At 44.6% G+C, this 19,919-nt stretch overlaps 1 protein-coding gene across 2 annotated transcripts in view; it reads right to left on the bottom strand.

The window, feature by feature from the left end:
• The window catches only part of ITGA9 (integrin subunit alpha 9), a 339,039-nt gene that overhangs the window by 87,699 nt on the left and 231,421 nt on the right, over positions 1 to 19,919 (bottom strand). For both annotated transcript variants that reach the window (XM_006124025.5, XM_075921785.2), the window contains exons 19-20: positions 7,915 to 8,001; positions 6,925 to 7,004 (exon numbers count right to left, since the gene is read on the bottom strand). In XM_006124025.5, coding sequence (XP_006124087.2) covers positions 6,925 to 7,004; positions 7,915 to 8,001 — 167 coding nt within the window. The remainder of the gene's footprint in view (positions 1 to 6,924; positions 7,005 to 7,914; positions 8,002 to 19,919) is intronic.

Below are 19,919 nucleotides of genomic sequence, written 5' to 3' on the forward strand. Positions count from 1 at the left end.
TTACTATAGACAGAGTGGCCACCAGGGCCCCTGTGCTTTTTCCTCTTTCCTCTTCTTTTGAAAGAACTCCTTCTTCCCTGTCCATACACCCCTTTTTCCAAAAGAGCTCTTTCGGAAAAAGGCTTCTTCCTCATAGAATGTGGATTACCAATGTCAGAAAACCCCCTCTGTTCTTCCAATTTTCTTTCAAAAGAACATGATTGCAGTGTGGCCAGAATTCAAGTTTTTTGGAAAAATGGCCATTTTTAAAAAAAACCCACCAAACCCTCTGTAGTGTAGACTTAGCCTGAGTGAGCAAAGAGCCAATGCTTCTGATAGGGGAGAACACTGTGATACTGTCTTTTGAATGGCACAAACACTAAAGTCTTTTGGATTACTTCAGGTCACTGACAGTTCTATGGTACATTTCTCAGGAGGAAGGGCCCCAAATGTGGCCAATTTCCAACTTCAGTAATTGCCTTCCTAAGTTCCCCGTTGCTTTAAATTGACACATTAATTTTCATGCCTTATCCCGGGTGCAGAATGTTGCTCATACCATCAAAAACAGCTGTGATGCTCCAGAGGTGGGTAAAAGGATGGTTATGGGATTTATGATCTAGATTACTATTTGGTAGCATGCTTTAAAATAGCGCTGTATTAAATCAACATTATTCTATAAAATGAACCTCTCCACAAATGGCACATGTATATTTATGGAGAATGCTGTATGCCTTTGTGAAGAACGATTTATTCTGAGGACAAAATTGCAAAGACACTTATTTTGTCGGTGAGCCTGAATGTCACAAAAGATGGAAAAATCATTCTGAACTACCTTTTCTAAGTACAGTAGACTTCCGATAATCCGGAACCTATGGGACCTAGGTGGTGCCGGATTATCAGATATGACGGACTATCAGGAGGTATTATAAGCTGGTTATATATATACTGTATACATTATATACTATATATAACGTATTCTTAACCCTTTTTATTGTACATACTGTATACAGTATACTGTAATGTTTTAGGTTTTTAAAGTCTTTTTTACCCTTTTTGCTCAGTTCAGCTGCTGCTGCTGCTGTTACCTTGTGACTCATTTTTTGCCGAAGCTCACTCACTAGGCTCTTGCCATTTTGATGCCGGACTATCAGGAGTGCCGGACTATTGGATGCCGGACTATTGGAGTTTTACTGTATTATTTCAATTTGGCTTTCTGTTATCAAGGTGGTACTAGATTCATTCATGAACCTAAACATTTGACCAAACAAAACCAACTTATTATAGGGTAGTGTTCCCAAGGCTATAACAGACATCTTGGGTACGTGCTGTATGAAATGTTAAGCTGGACTTGCAGGCAGCTACATGTGTTCAATAGGACTGTTTACTGCTTGGGGAATTCTGTGCCACTGCGCATGTGCAGAATTCATATTACCCATATATTTATTTGTTTCCACACACAAAAAATGACTTTCTGACATGAAAGCAAAGGGAACCTGCAAGAGCAGTCATACAGTACTCCCTAGCAGTACAGGTACACTGTTTCAGGCCCCCAGAACAGCCAGAAGAGGGGTAAATTACTGCAGGGCTGGGGACACCCCGGCCAGCGAATCCTACCCTAGGATCAGCTGCTAATCCCAGCTGGTCTGGAGACAGGACTTATTCCTCTGCAAGGAGTGGCTGGGGCTGTGTCAGGCCAACTTCTAGAAAATTTCCCCAGATGCATGAAGTTACGCATCCTCCCCTACTTCCTGCCCCCATCTCTTCTTAGCTATGGGAGGAGGTGTCATTGCTCGGGGAGCAGCTCCCCCATCCACCCCAACCCCCATGTATCCAGACCTCCCTTCCGCAGACACCCCTGCCAAGCCTCACCTGGTACAGCCTTACCCTAGCCCTCCATAGCTGAACTCCACCCCACTGAACCTCATTTGGAGATCCCCGGCACAGAAACCACCCTCATTGAGCTCCGTGCACTCAAGCCCCCTGGTGAGCCTCATCACTCTGCACCACTCTGCGCCCCCCAGGGCACTGATCCCTAACAGCTACATCCATATTCCCACCCCACTAAGCCCCTCTCCCCCAGCACCCAGATCCCCCGCAGGGACCTCCAAATCCAGACCCCCTTGGCCAAATCCCAACTATCATCACCTGGAAGCCCCTGTAGAATGCCAGTACACTGGAAACCTTCCACTGAGCCTCTGGGCATCTGGATCCCCGCCCTCATACCTGAGCCACCTGCCCACACAAAACTCTTTCGCCCCATACCTGGATCTCTCCATACTAAGCCCCTTCACACTTAGATCCTGCCTGACTGAACCAGGCTGCCCTGGCCTGGTGCACCTGGCACAGAGGGGCAGAACCCTTGGGTGTTTCTCAGGGAGGCCCAGGCCTTGTGCTGTGTTCGCCTCACCACTGAGTTTATGTTGTGGGCAGCAAGGCTATAAGGTGGGGTGATCTCTCATCTTCATGCAGCCAGTGGCCCAAGCCCCCCCACGTTGAAGACTCTGCATTTATTTATTGACAAATAAAACAAACAGTTTTAAAATATTTTGTGCAGAATTTTAATTTTATAATTTTTTTGCGGGGTGGGAGGGCCACACAATGCCCCCAAGAGTAAGTGGCTGTTATTGCAGGTTGGACCTCCCTGGTATGGCACCCTTGGGACCTGACTGGTCCCAGAAGAGGGATTTTGCTGGATCAGGGGAGGTCATTTCTGGAGCCCCTGCAGATGGCCCCACCCCCTGCCCTGCCCTTCCCACCAGGCTTCCTGGCTCCTGGTTCCCCTGGCAGCCCAGCTGGGTCACATGCTGGACTTTCTGCCCCACTTTCATTCCCTCCCAAGTCCAGCTGGGCCTTATGCCGGCCTCCCTGGCTCCCCCACAGCCCAGATGAGCCATGTTGGGCTCCCAGGCTTCCATCCTCCCTTTGCCCCACCCCCACAGCCCAGCTGAGTTGCGCACCAGGCTTCCTGGCTTCACACACCCTCCCATCCCCCTGCAAAGCTGGGTCATGCATGCTGGCCTTGCCAGCCCTCCCACCTTCCCAGCCCAGCTGAGTCACACACCAGCTCCCAGCCCCTCCCCTCACATGCCAGACTCCCGGGCTCTGACCTGCATCACGCTGGATTCGTGGCCCTACCACAGAGCACCAGGACAAACTGATCCTGGAGCATCAGAGTCCTGGTTTATAGGGGTGCAACCTGTACCATACAGCACAGCCTTCTTTGATGTGATTATCACTAAACAAAACCACATGCCAGAAGAGAACTCCAAATACCCCACCCCACACAACAAACATTTTATGACATCCTTTCCTCTTGCACAGGTTTTAAGTCTCCAAAACCAGTGCCATTTTGTAGCATGTCACAAAAATACCAAAGGAGATGCAGTGCCTGAAAGTGGAACTAGTCATCTGTGAGCAATCAGAATTTAAAGGTATACACCAGTGAGTCTATCCCTCTAAAAAGGAGCAACATTTCTGCCCACACGGGGTATTACCGGAGATTAAAGCTTTAGTGAATGCTGCTCTAATGACCCATGTTGCTTCCCCAAAAAGTGCATGTTTCTGTACAGTAAATATTAGACTATTCCTCCGTTAGGCTGTTTCAGACTGTGCTAGCCAACTTGCATCTCCAATGAGCCCATTGGGAGCCCCCTACTACCCGGAAAAGGATTAACTTCTAGAGAGACATGCACTTCCTACACTTCCAGCACTTCGGATAGGAAGTAAGAATCGTTCAATGCTAAGATGGTTCTACAGTGCTGGCTTGAGTACACTGTGAATACGGAAGTTCCTTTTATCACAGCTTGACTGGGGCACATTACAGGTTTCCTCTCATTTTCATTATTTGTTAGTTTTTCTATGGCTCTCACTATTGTAGTGAGGCAGAGAAGTAATATTATCCCATTTTGCTAGAAGAAGTAGAACTTGTTGGTTAAACTTAAAAAACAACAAATGGTGCTACATCACCTTAGAGACTAACAAAAATGTAGATGGTATCATGAGTTTACATGGGCACAACCTACTTGTTCAGGTACTTAACTTCTCCATCTCATAATATAAAGTGAGGGAGACAGGATACGAATCCAGACCTCAAGTCTTAGCCACAAGTCTGTGCTTTATGTCCTTCTTTATATATAAAACTTCCCTCTAATTATTCTGATTCTCCAAACTATCTACACACATGCACACACAAGTTCTTGATGCACTATAGATTTCTCCCACCCCAGAGGGATTGACAACCTATTACACCTTCCCCTAAACCTGTGCTTTGCAGGGGAGGGAAATAAGGGTTTCCTTGAACCAGCACTACATAGTCTTCATTTCATAAATACAAAGTGAAAACTAACTTGGAGAACCCTTTTAGGCTCTTTCTATGTTGTGTACAGCGATTTGGAGTATAGAATGCATGATTTAATGGAAGGCTCTTCATAGGTTAACATAGGTTCCTCATAAAATTAGGGTAGACACCAGGAAAACTTTACTAAGTATATTGAGAGATGGATCTGACTCCAGGGAAGTGAGTTATATACATATTTCTCTTCATTATGTTTTACAAGTTCTAGAAAACACTGACTGAAATTAAAGGAGACTCCATGGAACTAAGTTCATGCAACAAGTAGGACTTATACAAGAGATTGCTATAGAGTGGATGAACTGCTCTTCATGGATAACAACATTTCTCTAACATATTAGACACATACAGTCTTGGCCCTCTGATGTGACGGGCTCTCTTACAGTATTTCATAGCAGCAGCACAAGCTACAGGATCTTGTTCCACACACCTGTCATTTTGGGAGTGGAGGATCCTTATGAGAAAAGAATCACTGAGCAACTGCTAGTGTTGATCTCTCATCTCCAGCCGTTCAAGAGTGGGGTTGATCATGCAAGTGGGGATGGAGGGATTAGAAGTGATTATGTTCATCTTGACATGGAAGGATGCAAAATGGGCCTCTTCATAAATCTGCAGTCACACTCACAGAAAATGAAAGCCCCAGCTACCGTATATACTCGAGTATAAGCCGAGTTTTTCAGCACAGTTTTTGTGCTGAAAAATGCCCCCCTCGGCTTATACTCGAGTCAGCATCTCGAGAACTGAGGCGGGCGGGCTCAGCGCGTCTCTGCCGCCGGCCGGGTCTAGCCGCGTGAGCCCGGAGCTCCGGCCCCGGTAACCGAGGCACTCGGGGCGGGGGGGCGCTGCCGGGAGCGGGCTGGGCTCCATGTGTTGGGGGCCGTCGCTGCGCCGGGCGCTCGGAGCCTCTGCCGGCCGCTTGGGTTGCGGATGCGCCTGCACGTGCTGCTCGGAGCCAGGGGCCTCGCCCCGGGTCTAGCTGCGTGAGCCCGGAGCTCCGGCCCCGGTAACCGAGGCACTCGGGGCGGGGGGCGCTGCCGGGAGCGGGCTGGGCTCCATGTGTCGGGGGCCGTCGCTGCGCGGGGCGCTCGGAGCCTCTGCTGGCCGCTTGGGTTGCGGGTGCGCCCGCACATGCTGCTCGGAGCCAGCGGCCTCGCCCCGGGTCTAGCCGCGTGAGCTGGTGCTGGGCGCTTTCTTGCAGGCGGCCCTTCAGGGGCTCATTGGATTGGCGGGAGGACTTTGAGGACTGTGTTGTGATCTTCTAATATTTAACATTACCGGTATTTATTTATTTATTTCTCCTACCAAGAATTCTTAAGCACTTGCACTGAATTTGTCCTAAAAGGTAAAACCCTGCATGTAAAGTTTATTGTCCAGTGAGATCTATTAGATGATCATTAATTAATATACAATCTCTCTCAACTTATGACGCTGAGCTGTATACTCCTTACACAATATGTGGAATACAGGGGATGGAGTGGGTGGATTCTATAAGGAGTGGGGCTTATGAGACGTAAGAGGGGTCAAAAAGACCCCTTACAGAGCTAGGTTATTGTTTTTCTTTGAAATAAATATTCATGTAATTTTATTGGTATCTATCTTCATTTTTTACATTTACCAGTAGCTGCCTCATTTCCTACCCTAGGCTTATACTCGAGTCAATAGTTTTTCCCAGCTTTTTGGGGTAAAATTAGGTGCCTCGGCTTATATTCGGGTCGACTTATACTTGAGTATATACGGTAATCATATTTCAGTAGTGGCAGTGTTAGGAACACAGGTTAATAAAGCCACACTATCATCAGAGAGTTCCTGTGACCTAATCACAGTTAGATTTTGTTTCTTTACGGCAGAGCCTCCTAGAAAGCAGACAGAGCATGTTATGGTTTTCACTGAGTCTAAGATCAAAACCCTGTGGATACATTTATAAGAATTCTGTATGCAAAGAGACATTCAGCCTAACCCACTCTGTAACAAGTTTCAGATTGTTCTTTTGGGAAGGGCACTACTCAATTGTCTTATGCAGCCACTCACACCACACAAATGATCAACAGGAAAAAAAAATGTGTGTGCAACTTTTCAACAGGTTAAAGAAGAACCCGGACCACCCATCTAATCAATGCACAATGCTTTTTGACGTGGGTCCAATCACTTTTCTTCACTCAAGCATTGGCACAAATGCTCAGATGCAACTGAGTCTTGCACTTGGTGCAAGGCTCAACGGGGTGAGCAGTGAAAGGTGAATTCATGCCACTTTGTGATCTTCTGCTTCTGAAGTCCACTAAGATCTGGTTTGCTCTCCAATACAATTTAGAACACACTAAGGACTGCTCTAATTTGCACCCATCTGGCAGCAAGAGTGCAAAGACAACCACAATACATCTCCTTGTGCCAGGTTTACGCACTTCAGCATACTAAGGATCATGGGTAAGCCAACTTTCTGCTCTCTTTAGGTCACCAGAATATATTATTTTGGTCCTAATAATTACCTTTCAGTTATTTATTATATGTCATGCAATATATGAATTTCACAGCATATATTTCATACGGCCAAAAGTCTGCAATTGCACCAAGAAATATGACCAAATGAGGGACCTTACCTTTGGGCAGTGACTAGGAATGAAAGAAACTCCTCTTCCCCAGACAAGTGGCTTGTATCAAAGATCACACTGAAGTCATACTATAGAAAGAAAAAGTGGCATTTAGTGACTATTATACATTGCTTTTCCTATTCTAGAATTTCATATCTCCTCCACACACAGACACATGCTTGAGCTGTGCACTATATCTGCACAGAAATATTCTATTTTTATATACTTAATATTGGTTGCCATATGTTTTTATTTATTAGAATACTGAAGATTATGTAGGACAGTTTATAGAATACTGCACATGTCAATGTATTAAAGATGCCCTAACTTATTATAAAGGTCAGATGTTCCCCAGATGAGACAGCTTTCATCATTCTGTCTACTCCATGAGCAATAAAACTATACAGTTTTGATCTCATTATTTTTTTGTTGGCAATGCCAGTGGCAGAAAGAACACAACTGGATTTTCAGATCCCAGTATGAAGGGGTTTGTTTTCTGGCCAACTAATTGAGCACAATTCTACCTAGCAGTCATTGGGAGACAATATGGAAATGCATGCTGTCATTTTGGTAGGCATTGATCTAACCATAACTGCACTTCAATGTACTTTTGATAGCATGAGAAGATACAAAATAAAAACAAAGCCAGGCAATAAAAATAGATTGGCTAGAGACTCCTCTTCTAACTTTCTGCTGAGGAAGCATTACACAATTTTTTTCTGGCAGCTGCAAAGCACCAGTCAACTACCATTAGCACTGCATGAGCATTACAATGGGCACAGCACTGTTGCTGACTTTGTTCAGGGGGAAAGAGCTGCCCCATCTTATAGCAATTACAAAAGGCAACTATGGCGTTCCTATGGGAGAGCTATAAAAACTCATTGGTGTCACAAAGCCATCATGCCTTTGCCTTGCAGGTCTATGCCTGTCTTTCCTTGTTGGCACAATAGGGTTCACGAGCTATCATCCCGAAAGAGAAAATCTCACTCAGCACATTACCCTGGACTTGGATCTCATGAAAGGAAATCCCACGCTGCACTTGAGGAAGTCTGACTCCAACAGCTCACAGGCTATGCCCAGCTCTTCCTGAAGGAAGGGGAGAAAAAAATATGCCAATGAATCGGTGGTGCTGGAGAAACTTGATAGAATAAAAGGAACATTCCTAATGGAGACACACCAAACAAAGGGAATGAAAGAAATCTTTGCCATCCCTAACTGCACAGTTCCCAGAATGTTAACAGTCAAGACAAATGGAAATATACAGCACCACACTTCATAACAGTGTCTGTGAACCTCAGATATTGTTAGGAATGGAAGAAAAAAAAATTTATTGTACAATTGCTCATGAGGAAAGAAAGGGGAAACTTCATGTTCCAGAGAAGGAAGCATATTGGAGGCAGAGGACAATCAATACCCTAAACTATTCAGATCTTATGGCCTTCAGTCAAGCCCCAACCTTGCCCTCAGAATTAAGCTCCCCACAGATCAGGACACATCAACTCAAAGAGGCACAAGATCTTGCCAGAACAACAGATGGAAAATCTGCAGACCTATCTCCAGTGCTACCCTGATCAATGCTCCCCACAACACACTTTTCAAAATCGATAGGTCATAAACGCACCTGTAGCAACATGTGGGGGATTTCAACTAATCTCTCAAATGCCTGAGGTGAAAGTAGATGCCTGCTGTGACCTGTACCAGGCTCAGAATCCTTGGCAATGTAGGGAGAGGGCTCATCCTGGGTTTCGGGTGGAAGGGAGATTCCCCCCTCCATCCAGCCTTTCATGGCCACCACGGTGGAGCCTGAGGCCACAACAGCAGCAGCCAGGAGTCCTGAGGCTCCAGCAGCGATATGAGGGTCCAGGATTTTTGGCAGCTGCTGTGGCAGCTGGAGCCTAGGGCCCTTTCAGATTACTGGACCCCAGGGCATCTGCCCCTTTTGTTCCCCTCCTGTCAGCAGCACTGCCACTAGGATCCTGTAGCACTGCTGTGATAGCGTTTTAAGATCACTGCCCCTTTTGCCCCAGTGCTGCCAGACTCTACCAGCAGGGCCACCGAAGAAGGGGAGCAAAAGGGGAAGGGACACTGAAGTGTTGCCACAACAGGAGCCTTGCTGTGGCAAATGAACTCATCTAGAAAAGTGATAAGAGACAAATTCACCGGTGGGAAGATACTTTTAAAAAAAGCAAACCCGCTATGTCTGACTTCCCAATCCTCATCCTCACAGGAAACCTGCACAATTCATTCAAAAGCTGAGCCTGGGAACTTATTCATAATTCGGCTGGACATTAAAAACCATACAGTTAACAATAATTTAATACTTTAATAATAATTAAAACTAGTTAAAAGAGTCACTAGTTTTACGACACATTAGTATCACAACAATTCATAAACATAGCCCGCTGCCTACTATCTAGGACTGCAAAATGGTTAATTGCCCAGTTTATTTTAAGTGTTCTACAGCATGTGTAAACGAACCCCTTATGCTAGCAACCTGTCTCATCTTAGCTGTTACACTCTGGTTATCTTCCCAAAATCAGAGGAAGAGCTCTGTGAAGCTCAATAGACTGGACTTTCCACCAACAGAAGCTGGTCCAACAAAAGATATTACCGCACCCACCTTCTCTCCTTCAGATCCTCCAGCCCTGTGGCTCTCCCCAACATCCTCCTTGGTTACAAAAAAGCACTATGTACTAACATGGCCTAGGGCACTTTATAGATGTAACAATTCTCTTTAGTGATCAGACAGCAACACAGGTAAATTACAAAAGTGCATTCTCTCCTCAGGACTAATGAAAAACAGGATATACCTTGAATCTACATAATCGTACAGGTGAAAAGGATGGAGGGGCCCTAATATGGCCAAATGCTGATCCAATAAAGTCAATTAATGTTGACTTTTTTAGGATCAGAATTTGGTCCTAAGGCAGCACCATCTTCTATGTTTGACAGTACAATTTTGTATCAAGTCATTGTCTTTCTGCCTAGCTTCTGTTCCCCCAAATCACTTAGCTTTTCACATGTGAGTAGTCTCACTGAATTCAGCTGACACAGCTTAAGTACATGTTAAAGGGCTTTGTTGGATTGGGACTAGAGTCCAATTCAGAAATCACCTCTATTCAGAAAGGGCACAATAGGCGAATAGGTTTTATACATATAACTTAACTATTGCCATGAAGAAGAATGCACTTAAGCATGTGCTTCAATTTTTTTTCTGGAATGGGGCCTCAAATGGAAAGTTCCTCTGAGAAGGCATCATGTTTCGAGCAGAGTACGTGATCTGGTCTCAAGAATTATCACCACCAATCCTATCAATCTGACACCATCCAGCCTGTTAGATTCTTCAGCTGTTTCTTGTGATAACTGAAGATCAGATCAGCATCTCTGGCATTACAGACACAAAATATACCAACACAAAATAATACCCGAACAAGGAAAAATATTATCTCTCTTGTCCAGATGACTCAAGCTGACTTTCACTGATTTCATCCAAAAGGAAACACTGGAATACTTTTGAGATGTCTTCATGTCACTGGAATTACTCCAGAATTACACCAGCAAAACTTGTGCCAGAATTTTGCCCTCTAAGTTAATTTTAACTGATTTTTTTACTTGTAATTCTTAATATCTATCTATTCCCATGAATGCTAAATAGTGCAGCAGATGAACTATCTCCCTTACATTATGAAAACGTGGATTACGGGTTTGTGCGCCTTGGGCCACAGCAAGCCCACTCCCCAGAAGGAGCACCAGGTGGGCATGGGGCCCCCAGGCCTGAGCCCTGTTGGCCCAATGGCTAATCCACACTGTTCAGATGCTGTGACATTTAACTACTGTATTTAACCATTTATTACAATAACAGTTGCAGCAAAGGTACTTTTAGTGAAGTATTCCTTTCATTCATCAACATTTGGGGGTGGAAATGATCTGAAGTTTATGTTACTGATCAAAAGAATGTATCGCAAAAAAAGAAAAACACAAAACCAAACGCCCACAGCTGCATAACCAGGAGAAAACTTCAGACATTTCAGCTGGGAACATTTTCATTTCTGTGTTGTTGGAATTTCACTTGCTATCCAACTGTATTAACATATAAACTCCCTTAATCTGCCAGCCTCCACTAGCTAAAGAAGACTTTTATTTACATAGCTGTCTGCTGGTGACAGTGCACAGATAGACCTGACAGGCTGCCTTCTCTCTTCAAACATTACTTCACAGGCCTTGTCCTTAGAGAGCTCAGAGACAAGATAACCAAGAGGACTCCATGATCTGATAATGGGAAAAATCCAGTCACTTATTTGCCTTGCTAGCTGGCTGCTGCCTATACATCCAGGCCTTTTTGTTTATTGACAACTAGTATCCAGATCCCAGTTGTTTAGAATACTCTGTTAAGTAAATGATGAATTGTGTTGCACAAGCAAATTTTTGTTTTGTTTAAAACTCCTTCCAGTATATGTAGCATATCTGAGTTGGAAGCCACCTTTACTTAATCAGTACACCACTCTATTTAACATTGCACATAAATAAAACACTACATTAAAATAACATTATTCAGATCACAAAGGAAAGTTAGAAAATGCCGGAATGATGGTTGCCTGTGCAACCTTCACTCAGCTCCCGTGTGTATATGCAGGAAAAAATTCTGTTGAAGGGAAAAAAAGAGGGGAGACAAATAAAAAAAAAGGATTCCAAGCCAAAAACATTTTTTAAAAATAAAATAGCATTGAAACAGTATGTCGCCAGAGCCATGTAGATTAGTTTACTGGACATACCCAAATGAAGTGGTGATTTAAATAATCACCATGGTTGACATCAAAGGCATTTGTCGACCTCCACGGTATGCCTCGTGGGGGCAAAAATACAGGGCTGTCTGGGTGAATACTGGACACATGGCAGTCCTAATGGGGACAGAGTCTTTAATTACGTGGTCACGTATAATTTTTTCCACAGGACTTAGGCCTTATTCAGTGCACAGCACTGACCATGCTCATTTCACAAGTAGCTGTTAGACATTTTGTTTTCTCATCATTCCTCAGTGTGTGATTGCAAGGCCTTATTTATGGCACACTGCTCATAACAAAGGTGAAGGTAAGCCAGTGAGCTCCAGTGCCGCACATGGGTAAGAGCATGGCTAGCTAGCAATGAGCCTCTTAATTCTGCTGACCACCATACTGGCTTCCTGTGCCAGTGCTGGGCCCACACCTACACTTCTGCCCCCTCCCCCATAGGAGCCCAAACCAACACTCCTCATGGCCCACAATCCCAGTCCAGCATGGCTAGGTAGGGTCACAAAGCCCCAGCTAGCAGCCCAGCCCTTGGACCACACTGCCAGAGCACACCCAGGCTCCAGCCCCAGAGCTCAAGTGGCCAGGTAGCATGGTTGCTTTACCTCAGCGGTTTTCAACCGGTGGTCAGAGGATCCCTGGGCATCTGCAAATTATGTCCATTGGAAATGTTTGTGGGTTCACAAATGAAAAGAAGTTGACAACCACTACTTAGTTGATACAATACAGGCAGTCCCCGGGTTACGTACAAGATAGGGACTATAGGTTTGTTCTTAAGTTGAATCTGTATGTAAGTCGGAACTGGCGTCCAGATTCAGCCGCTGCTGAAACTGATCAGTTTCAACAGTGGCTGAATCTGGACGCCAGTTCTGACTTACATACAGATTCAACTTAAGAACCCCAGGCATCCCCAAGTCAGCCGCTGCTGAAACTGATCAGCAGCTGATTCCAGGAATCTCCGGGCAGGGGCATCCTGTAGTCAGCCACTGGTCAGTTTCAGCAGACGCTGACTTGGGGACGCCTGGGGCAGAGCAGCTGGGGTGCTGCTGGGTTGCTCCAGTAGCGCCGCCGCTGGACCAACCCAGCAGCACCCAAGCTGCTCTGCCCCAGGCGTCCTGATTCAGCCGCTGCTGAAACTGACCAGCAGTGGCTGAATCAGGACGCCTGGGGCAGAGCAGCTGGGGTGCTGCCGGATTGGTCCAGTAGCGCCCAGAGCAGCGCTACGGGACCAACCGGCAGCACCCCAGCTGCTGTACCACAGGTGTCCGGAGCAAAGCCGCGGAGCACGGGGGCAGCGGGACAGCCCTACGTGCCGTGGCTGTCCTGCTGCCCTCGGGCTCCACGGCTTTGCTCTGCTTTGCTCCCCGTTCCCCTGGTCTGCAGACCAGGGGGACGGGGAGCAAAGCAGAGCAAAGCGGCGGAACACACGGGTAGCGGGCAGCCCAGACGCTACCAGGGGGACCAGGAGCAAAGCAGAGCACAGCCGCGGAGCATGCAGGCGGCGGACAGCCCAGACGCGTCTGGGCTGCCCGCTGCCCGCGTGTTCTGGGGCTTTGCTTCCTCTCCCTGGTCTGCTGGAGACCAGGGAGAGGGCCCCATTCATAAGTGCGGATCCGACATAAGTCGGATCTGCGTAACTCGGGGACTGCCTGTAGTTCATATAACCACCTTAATATAATATGACAGAAGAATTTATCTGAGTGAGTTAATATTTTCCTAATGAAGTCTTGAGAAGGAAGGAAAATGTCACAAGTTATACTCATGCTCTCCTCTAATCTACCCCTGCCTTTTTCCTGTTCTTGGCAAACACAACTGGCTGATCAGCGTCTACAGCCTCTCTCTTCCCCACACCATTTCGGGGAGTATGTGCAACATCTCCTTCTCTTACCCCTACACAGGTGCAAATTAGCCTTTACTGTTCCTAACTAGGGATGTCAACGTGTAGAACACTACACGACTGAACAATTAGTTTGGGCTTATCTGTTAATCCTGTCCACTACATGCATTCCCTCTTTCCCCCCTCCCCCACACACACTCTGCCTCTGTATCATTGGTAGCAAGGGGGAGGCGCGAGCCAGTGCCTTTCCCAGCCTCTCCCTCCCCAACCCCCCACACTGCTGTCTCTGATAGAGAGGCAGCATGAAGAGGGTGAGGGGGCAAGCGGAAGCCAATATGCACAGGAACCAGCTTTTGTACCGGCTCGCCATGCGTGCTGGGCTCTGTGGACCTGACTGTTCCCCCTTGCTGCCTCCTACACAGGCAGTGTCAGGAAAGAAGTAGACAGGAGCCAGTGCTGGGAGAGGGGCTCCATGATGCAGCCTGCACCTCTCTCCGCACTGTTAACTCTATCAGAAGCAGCAGCGAGGGGACAGGGAAGGCTGCCACGAAGCAACCTCTGCCTGTGGCAGGCCCAGGCTTGCTGCAGACAAAAGCTGCTCTGTGGCAGCAGTCCCTGCCCGCAGGCAGTCTGAGCTCTCTGCAGACAGAGCCTGCTCTATGGGATGCCAGAGAAGGCTCTAGCCGTGGGGAGCTTGGACCCACTGTAGACAGAGGCTGTGCCACCCCGTGCTGCTGCCTCTAACATCCCTGCTCCTAACAACTCAAGATCAGTACTAGAGAAGACTAAGTGGCTCAAAGTCCAATAGTTAGTTGATATGAAGTACCTGACCACATACTATGCACACGTACGAAGTTTGTTGGGTTTATAGAGAATTTCAGCATGGGAACAGCTCATTTTAACGATAGCTGAAATATACAGGAAAAGGAGGTGTCAGCTTGTAGAATTATTACCTGCTATGCCACACGAGAGATTTGGGAGGAAGTAATGGAAGAACATGAGAGCACTATTGCTTTGCTAACAACACCCAAGTCATCAGTTGGGGATACAGACAGAACAATTCTGATTTTGTTCTTTTCCAGTCAATGTGAACCATAACTGAACTGCAGTAGAACAGCAGGTTTTTGAGGCAATAGAAAGAAGGTTAGCATTAAAAAAAAATGCTGTCCAGCATTACAGTAGGCCACACCAAATCAGCCTTTCACCGCACAAGTTTTGGCACTTGGAAAGCATGCCTTCCCCTTTATAATATTTAATGGGTCACATGCTTTGGTAATATGAAACTGGAGCAGTGCCATGTAAATAACTGCTGATATATTTGAGTTAGATGTTGGAGGACCTCATTACTAGAACAAACCCGGCACAAAGAGAGCTCCAATTTGCCCTCCGTCCTCCTGCAATATACATCAGTCAGAACGTTATCTTTTCTCTCCCTCTCTTTTTTTCCCCTTACTATAAGGATAATTTTCAGTTTAGTTTATACCCAAAATTAGATGATGGGTGGGAGGAAGGGAGGAGAATTAAAGGAAAGAGATGAGGGTAAAATCAATAGGAGACAAAAGAGTGGCAGTCTGGATGTACATAAAGGACAGTGCCATGTTATGCTTAGTCAGAAGATAAGAAGGGAAACCATAAATGCATTCTAAGCCAGCAAACACCTGTTACAGAAACACCTGTTACAGAAAAGCAATGGTGTTGACTGCCTTCCATACCTCATGTGACATTCTGTAAGTGGAAAGATGTTTTAATGCTGGACAAAGTCATTCACAAGGATATCATCCTCCTTGTCGTATACCAGTATGTCCTACTGATGAACACAGCACAGAACAGTGGTCCATGTTTGATAATGTCACCTGAAATATACTCACCAAAGGGTGGAAATAAAACATACTTTGTTTGATTTCTGACTGATGCAGCACCATAAGTTAATACAATGGGTAATACTGTACAAATACAGGTTGAACCTGTCTGGTCTGCCACTCCTGGGACCTGACTGGTGCCAAACCATGGCAGGTCAATATTATGTAGCAGCATAACCAACAATTCCACTGCTTACTGGACCCCTAGAAGACATTTAGGGGTAAGTTAGAGCTAAATAGCAGCACAGAACACTGAGAGCCAGGACTGGTGGCTGTAAACAACTTTATGGGACCATGAGAAACTTGGACACATCATTCATAAGTTGATAGCTGGCTAACTAAAATCATGTTAGACCATGGTTGTTGTAAGACCAGAGAGTGCTGGACTAGAGAGGTTCAATTTGATTAGGAATTAGGATTACTCATATGACACTAAGCTTCAGAGGGGTAGCCAAGTTAGTCTATAAGGCTGCGTCTAGACTACATGCCTCTGTTGTCAGAGGCATGTAGATTAGACACATAGGCAAAGGCAAATGAAGCCGCGATTTAAATGATCGCGGCTTCATTTAAATTTACATGGCTGCCGCGCTGAGCCGACAAACAGCTGATCAGCTGTTGTCCGCTCAGCGCGCTAATCTGGACACTCCCCTGCCGACATCAAAGCCCTTTGTCGGCAGCCCCGTTATTCCTCGTGGGATGAGGTTTACCGGGGCTGCCGACAAAGGGCTTTGATCAGCTGTTTGTCGGCTCACTGCGGCAGCCATGTACATTTAAATGAAGCCGCGATCATTTAAATCGCGGCTTCATTTGACTTTGCCAAAACAACAAATCTACATGGCTCCGTCGACGGAGCCATGTAGTTTAGACGTACCCTAATAGGAAAACATGTAGACGGTATCATGAGCTTTTGTGGGCACAGCCCACTTCAGATGACAGGAGTGCTGGAAGTCCAGATCTAAGAATAAATAAGGGAAGGAGGGGTGGAGAAGGAAAAAAATGGAGGGGAGGAAGAAAGAGACAGGGTATGCCTACACTTGCTTCCTCTTCCAAGAGAGGAATGCAAATGTAGCTGAGCGAAATTGCAAATGAAGCACGGATTTGAATTTCCCGTGCTTCATTTCCATAATCGTGGACCACCACTATTTCAAAATACCCTATTTCGAAATAACAAATGCTGTGTAGATGCGGTTATTTTGAAAGAAACCCCTTCTTCTGAAATAACCCTTACTCCTCAAAAAATGAGGTTTACCGGTTATTTCGAAAGACAGGGTTTCTTTCAAAATAACTGCATCTACACAGCATTTTTATTTCGAAATAGAACTATTTCGAAAAAGCGCCATAATGAAATAATGCAAATGAAGCACAGGATATTTAAATCCCGGCCTCATTTACAATTTTGAATGTCTGCATTTGCATCCCTCTATTGAAAGAGGGTGCAAGTGTAGACATATCCACAGTGAGTAGAGCTTCAGAGGGGTAACCAAGTTAGTCTGTAACAGGAAAAACGAAAAAGACAACAAATAGTCTAGTAGCACCTTAAAGACTAAATAGTTAAAAGAAACTGGTAAGAACCATTAGTTTGCACTTGGAAAGGAAGCTGACCAACACCAGATTCTACACAGACATAGACTTTAAGGTCAGAAGGGACCATTATGATAATCTAGTCTGACACATCTGATCATCTAGTCTAGGCACAGTGCAGGCCACAGAATCTCACCCACCCCCTCCTAGAATAATCCTCTCACCTATATCTCAAGAACCATTAGCACTTTCATTGTTCGGTTGGTTGGGTAAGTCATTAACATGTGAAAGATAATGTGTGAGCCATCCCTGGGTCACACAATTTGCATAAGAATTAAACTTGTAAATGATGTTAAGTTCCAACCCTTCTCTGTGTATTTGGCTTGTGGAATTGGTCTGAAACAAAAAGGCAACTTCAAGATTCATTAATGGGTGCCTAGGAAGATTAAAGTGTTCTCCAACAGGTTTTTGTGTATTGCCTTTTTGGATATCTGATTTGTCTCCATTAATTCTTTCCAGTAGAGACTGTCCAGTTTGGCCAAAATACAATGCACTGGGGCATTGTTGGCATTTGATGGCATAGATCACATTAGTGGATGTGCAGTTAAATGAGCCTCTGATTTGGTGGCTTCATTTACAAGTTTAATTCTTATGCAAATAGTTTTTAAACTGGTTTCCCTTGTGGACCAGCTCCTGCCTGGCACCCCATGCTGCCTCTGATATCGTGGCTGCCGGTCCCACCCCCAGGAACTATGGAATAGTTGATAAACCAATAAAAATTCATGAGGTTACTCGACTATTCAATCAGCCAATATTTAACATCCCTAATATGGGCAATAGGTAGAGTTTAGGTTCTGGTGTAGATTATGTAGTGAGGTGCTGGATAGGACTCTTAGCAATTCCTTTGTTAAAATTACACCACTAAATCGAAGAGAGAGTTCAGTTCATTTGTTCGCCTCTGATGAAATTCATCCCCCTCTCTGACTACTAGTAAATCGTCCTTGCCAGAGACAACTTAACCCTCTTAAAAATTCTTCTGAAAAGTAAATATGTTCCCTTTTAGTTAATCAAACAGTGCCAAATGTAAAAAGTTCCCAAGGGAAGGATATGTTTTAATATCTCTATAAATCTTCATTGCACAGAATCACACATACAGAAACACAGCTTTCAAATTACATAATCTGAGAACAGTACTGTACTAGCAATATATCCAGTTTATTTTTCAGGAACAAAATATAAACATTTTTAGAAAGTGCATTTAACAGAAGTTTGTTTGTTGCCCAGTGGTTCTGTCTTCTTCTTTGATTATAATTAAGTAAAGCATTTTTGTTTAGATTAAAAAAACATTAGATTCCCAATTTCTCTCTCTCTCTTTCTCTCTCTCTCAACATACACAAACACGCGCCCTCTAGCACAGAAGGAAAAAAATTATGGAAACCCCTTGACCAAATATTGGCAGAACATCATTGTTTGGATGTTATTTAGAGGTTGTTTAACTTGCTAGGCTTTATGACAATGCTGTACTTCTTCCAAAATGTATAAAAGGATAGTGACTGAAGCAACAGGTGAAAAGATTTAGCACATATTACCAGGATGTTTTGTTACTTTGTGGGTCATGTGGCAGCTATGGTTTGAGCATACCAATAAAAACAATCTGAATATAATTCACAGACATGTGGGATGGGAACCCTAAAATGCCATTTATGAAACAAACCCAAGATCAGAAAATGAACAACTATAGTCTTCAAAAAGAAATTTTGCTTCTCAGAAGTCACTTTAAGGCCCTGATCCTGTGATCAGCTAAGCCCAGGAATTATCTGCTCTAGTCTAGCGGGATGCAAATTCTAATGTGCACTAGTGTGTTGCTCACTAATTGGCAGACTAGACTCTTCAGGTATGCACAATTCTTTAATGTGCACTTATGTCATCCTGTATTAAACAACAATATTTGGGGAACTTTTAGTGAATGCCAACCAGCTCGACACAGGCCATTTAGTAAGCACCACAGAAATCCACACCAGACTTTGCACTCTTCTTGTGCAGACGAATGCACCAATGCACCATGCAGACAAGCCCTTATAATCATGGCTAAGTGCGTGCAGGACTGATGCTTAGGTAAGTGTCTATACTTTGATTATGGAGAATACAAGACAAAGTGGGAATGGAAAAAACAAAGCTGTAGCACCTCATCTGAAATATTATTCTTAACTCTTTAACTGTTACTATGATAAACTATTTCACGCATAATTGTTTCATTATTACATTGTAGATATATATGAAATCCCTAATTGATTATATCAAAAAACTACAAACTGTTGATTCCTTTGGAAGAATTTTATTAGAAAAAAATACCCATTGAGAAAAATGAGTTATCAAGCTAGATTAGCTATTGACCTATGTGAAATGCAGTGTGTTTGTGGTCTCAAACCAATTCCCACTTAACAGATTAACTCTGACATAGCATTACAATCCTTCAGAATTAACATGATTTGTGACTTTGGTTAGCATTCTCACAATAGAAGCCATGGCTGGACATATTAAGGAAAATAATAGTAAGTGTTAATGGCTATAGATGCACAATATGGTCCTGATTCAGGAAAGCACTTAAATACATGCTATATGCTTAACTTTAAGAGGCTGTGTCTACATTACACTGATCTATTGGGGAAAGGTATGAAAATTGTGCTCCACTAGGCCAAATTTTGGAAAAGCCTCCTCTTTTGGAAGACCCCTTCTTCCTCATGGGAGGAGGAAGATAGGGCTTCTGAAAGAGCATGTCTGCTCTTCCCCAAAAAATAAAAGTGGAGGAGCAGACGCGTTCCCTGGATGCAGCGGAGTTTTTCCGAGATACCTATTCCAGAAAAACCTGGTAGTGTAGACATAGCCAGAATGTGCTTAAGTCCTATTGACTTAAAATTACACTGTGCTGAATAGATATGCTACGCTGACGCAGGACCTATATGAACAAATTTCTCTATTATTCAGGTCAATTATTTAGATTTA

Source organism: Pelodiscus sinensis, chromosome 2, assembly GCF_052426305.1.
Source record: "Pelodiscus sinensis isolate ZL-2025 chromosome 2, ASM5242630v1, whole genome shotgun sequence".
NCBI classification, from domain to species: Eukaryota; Metazoa; Chordata; order Testudines; family Trionychidae; genus Pelodiscus; species Pelodiscus sinensis.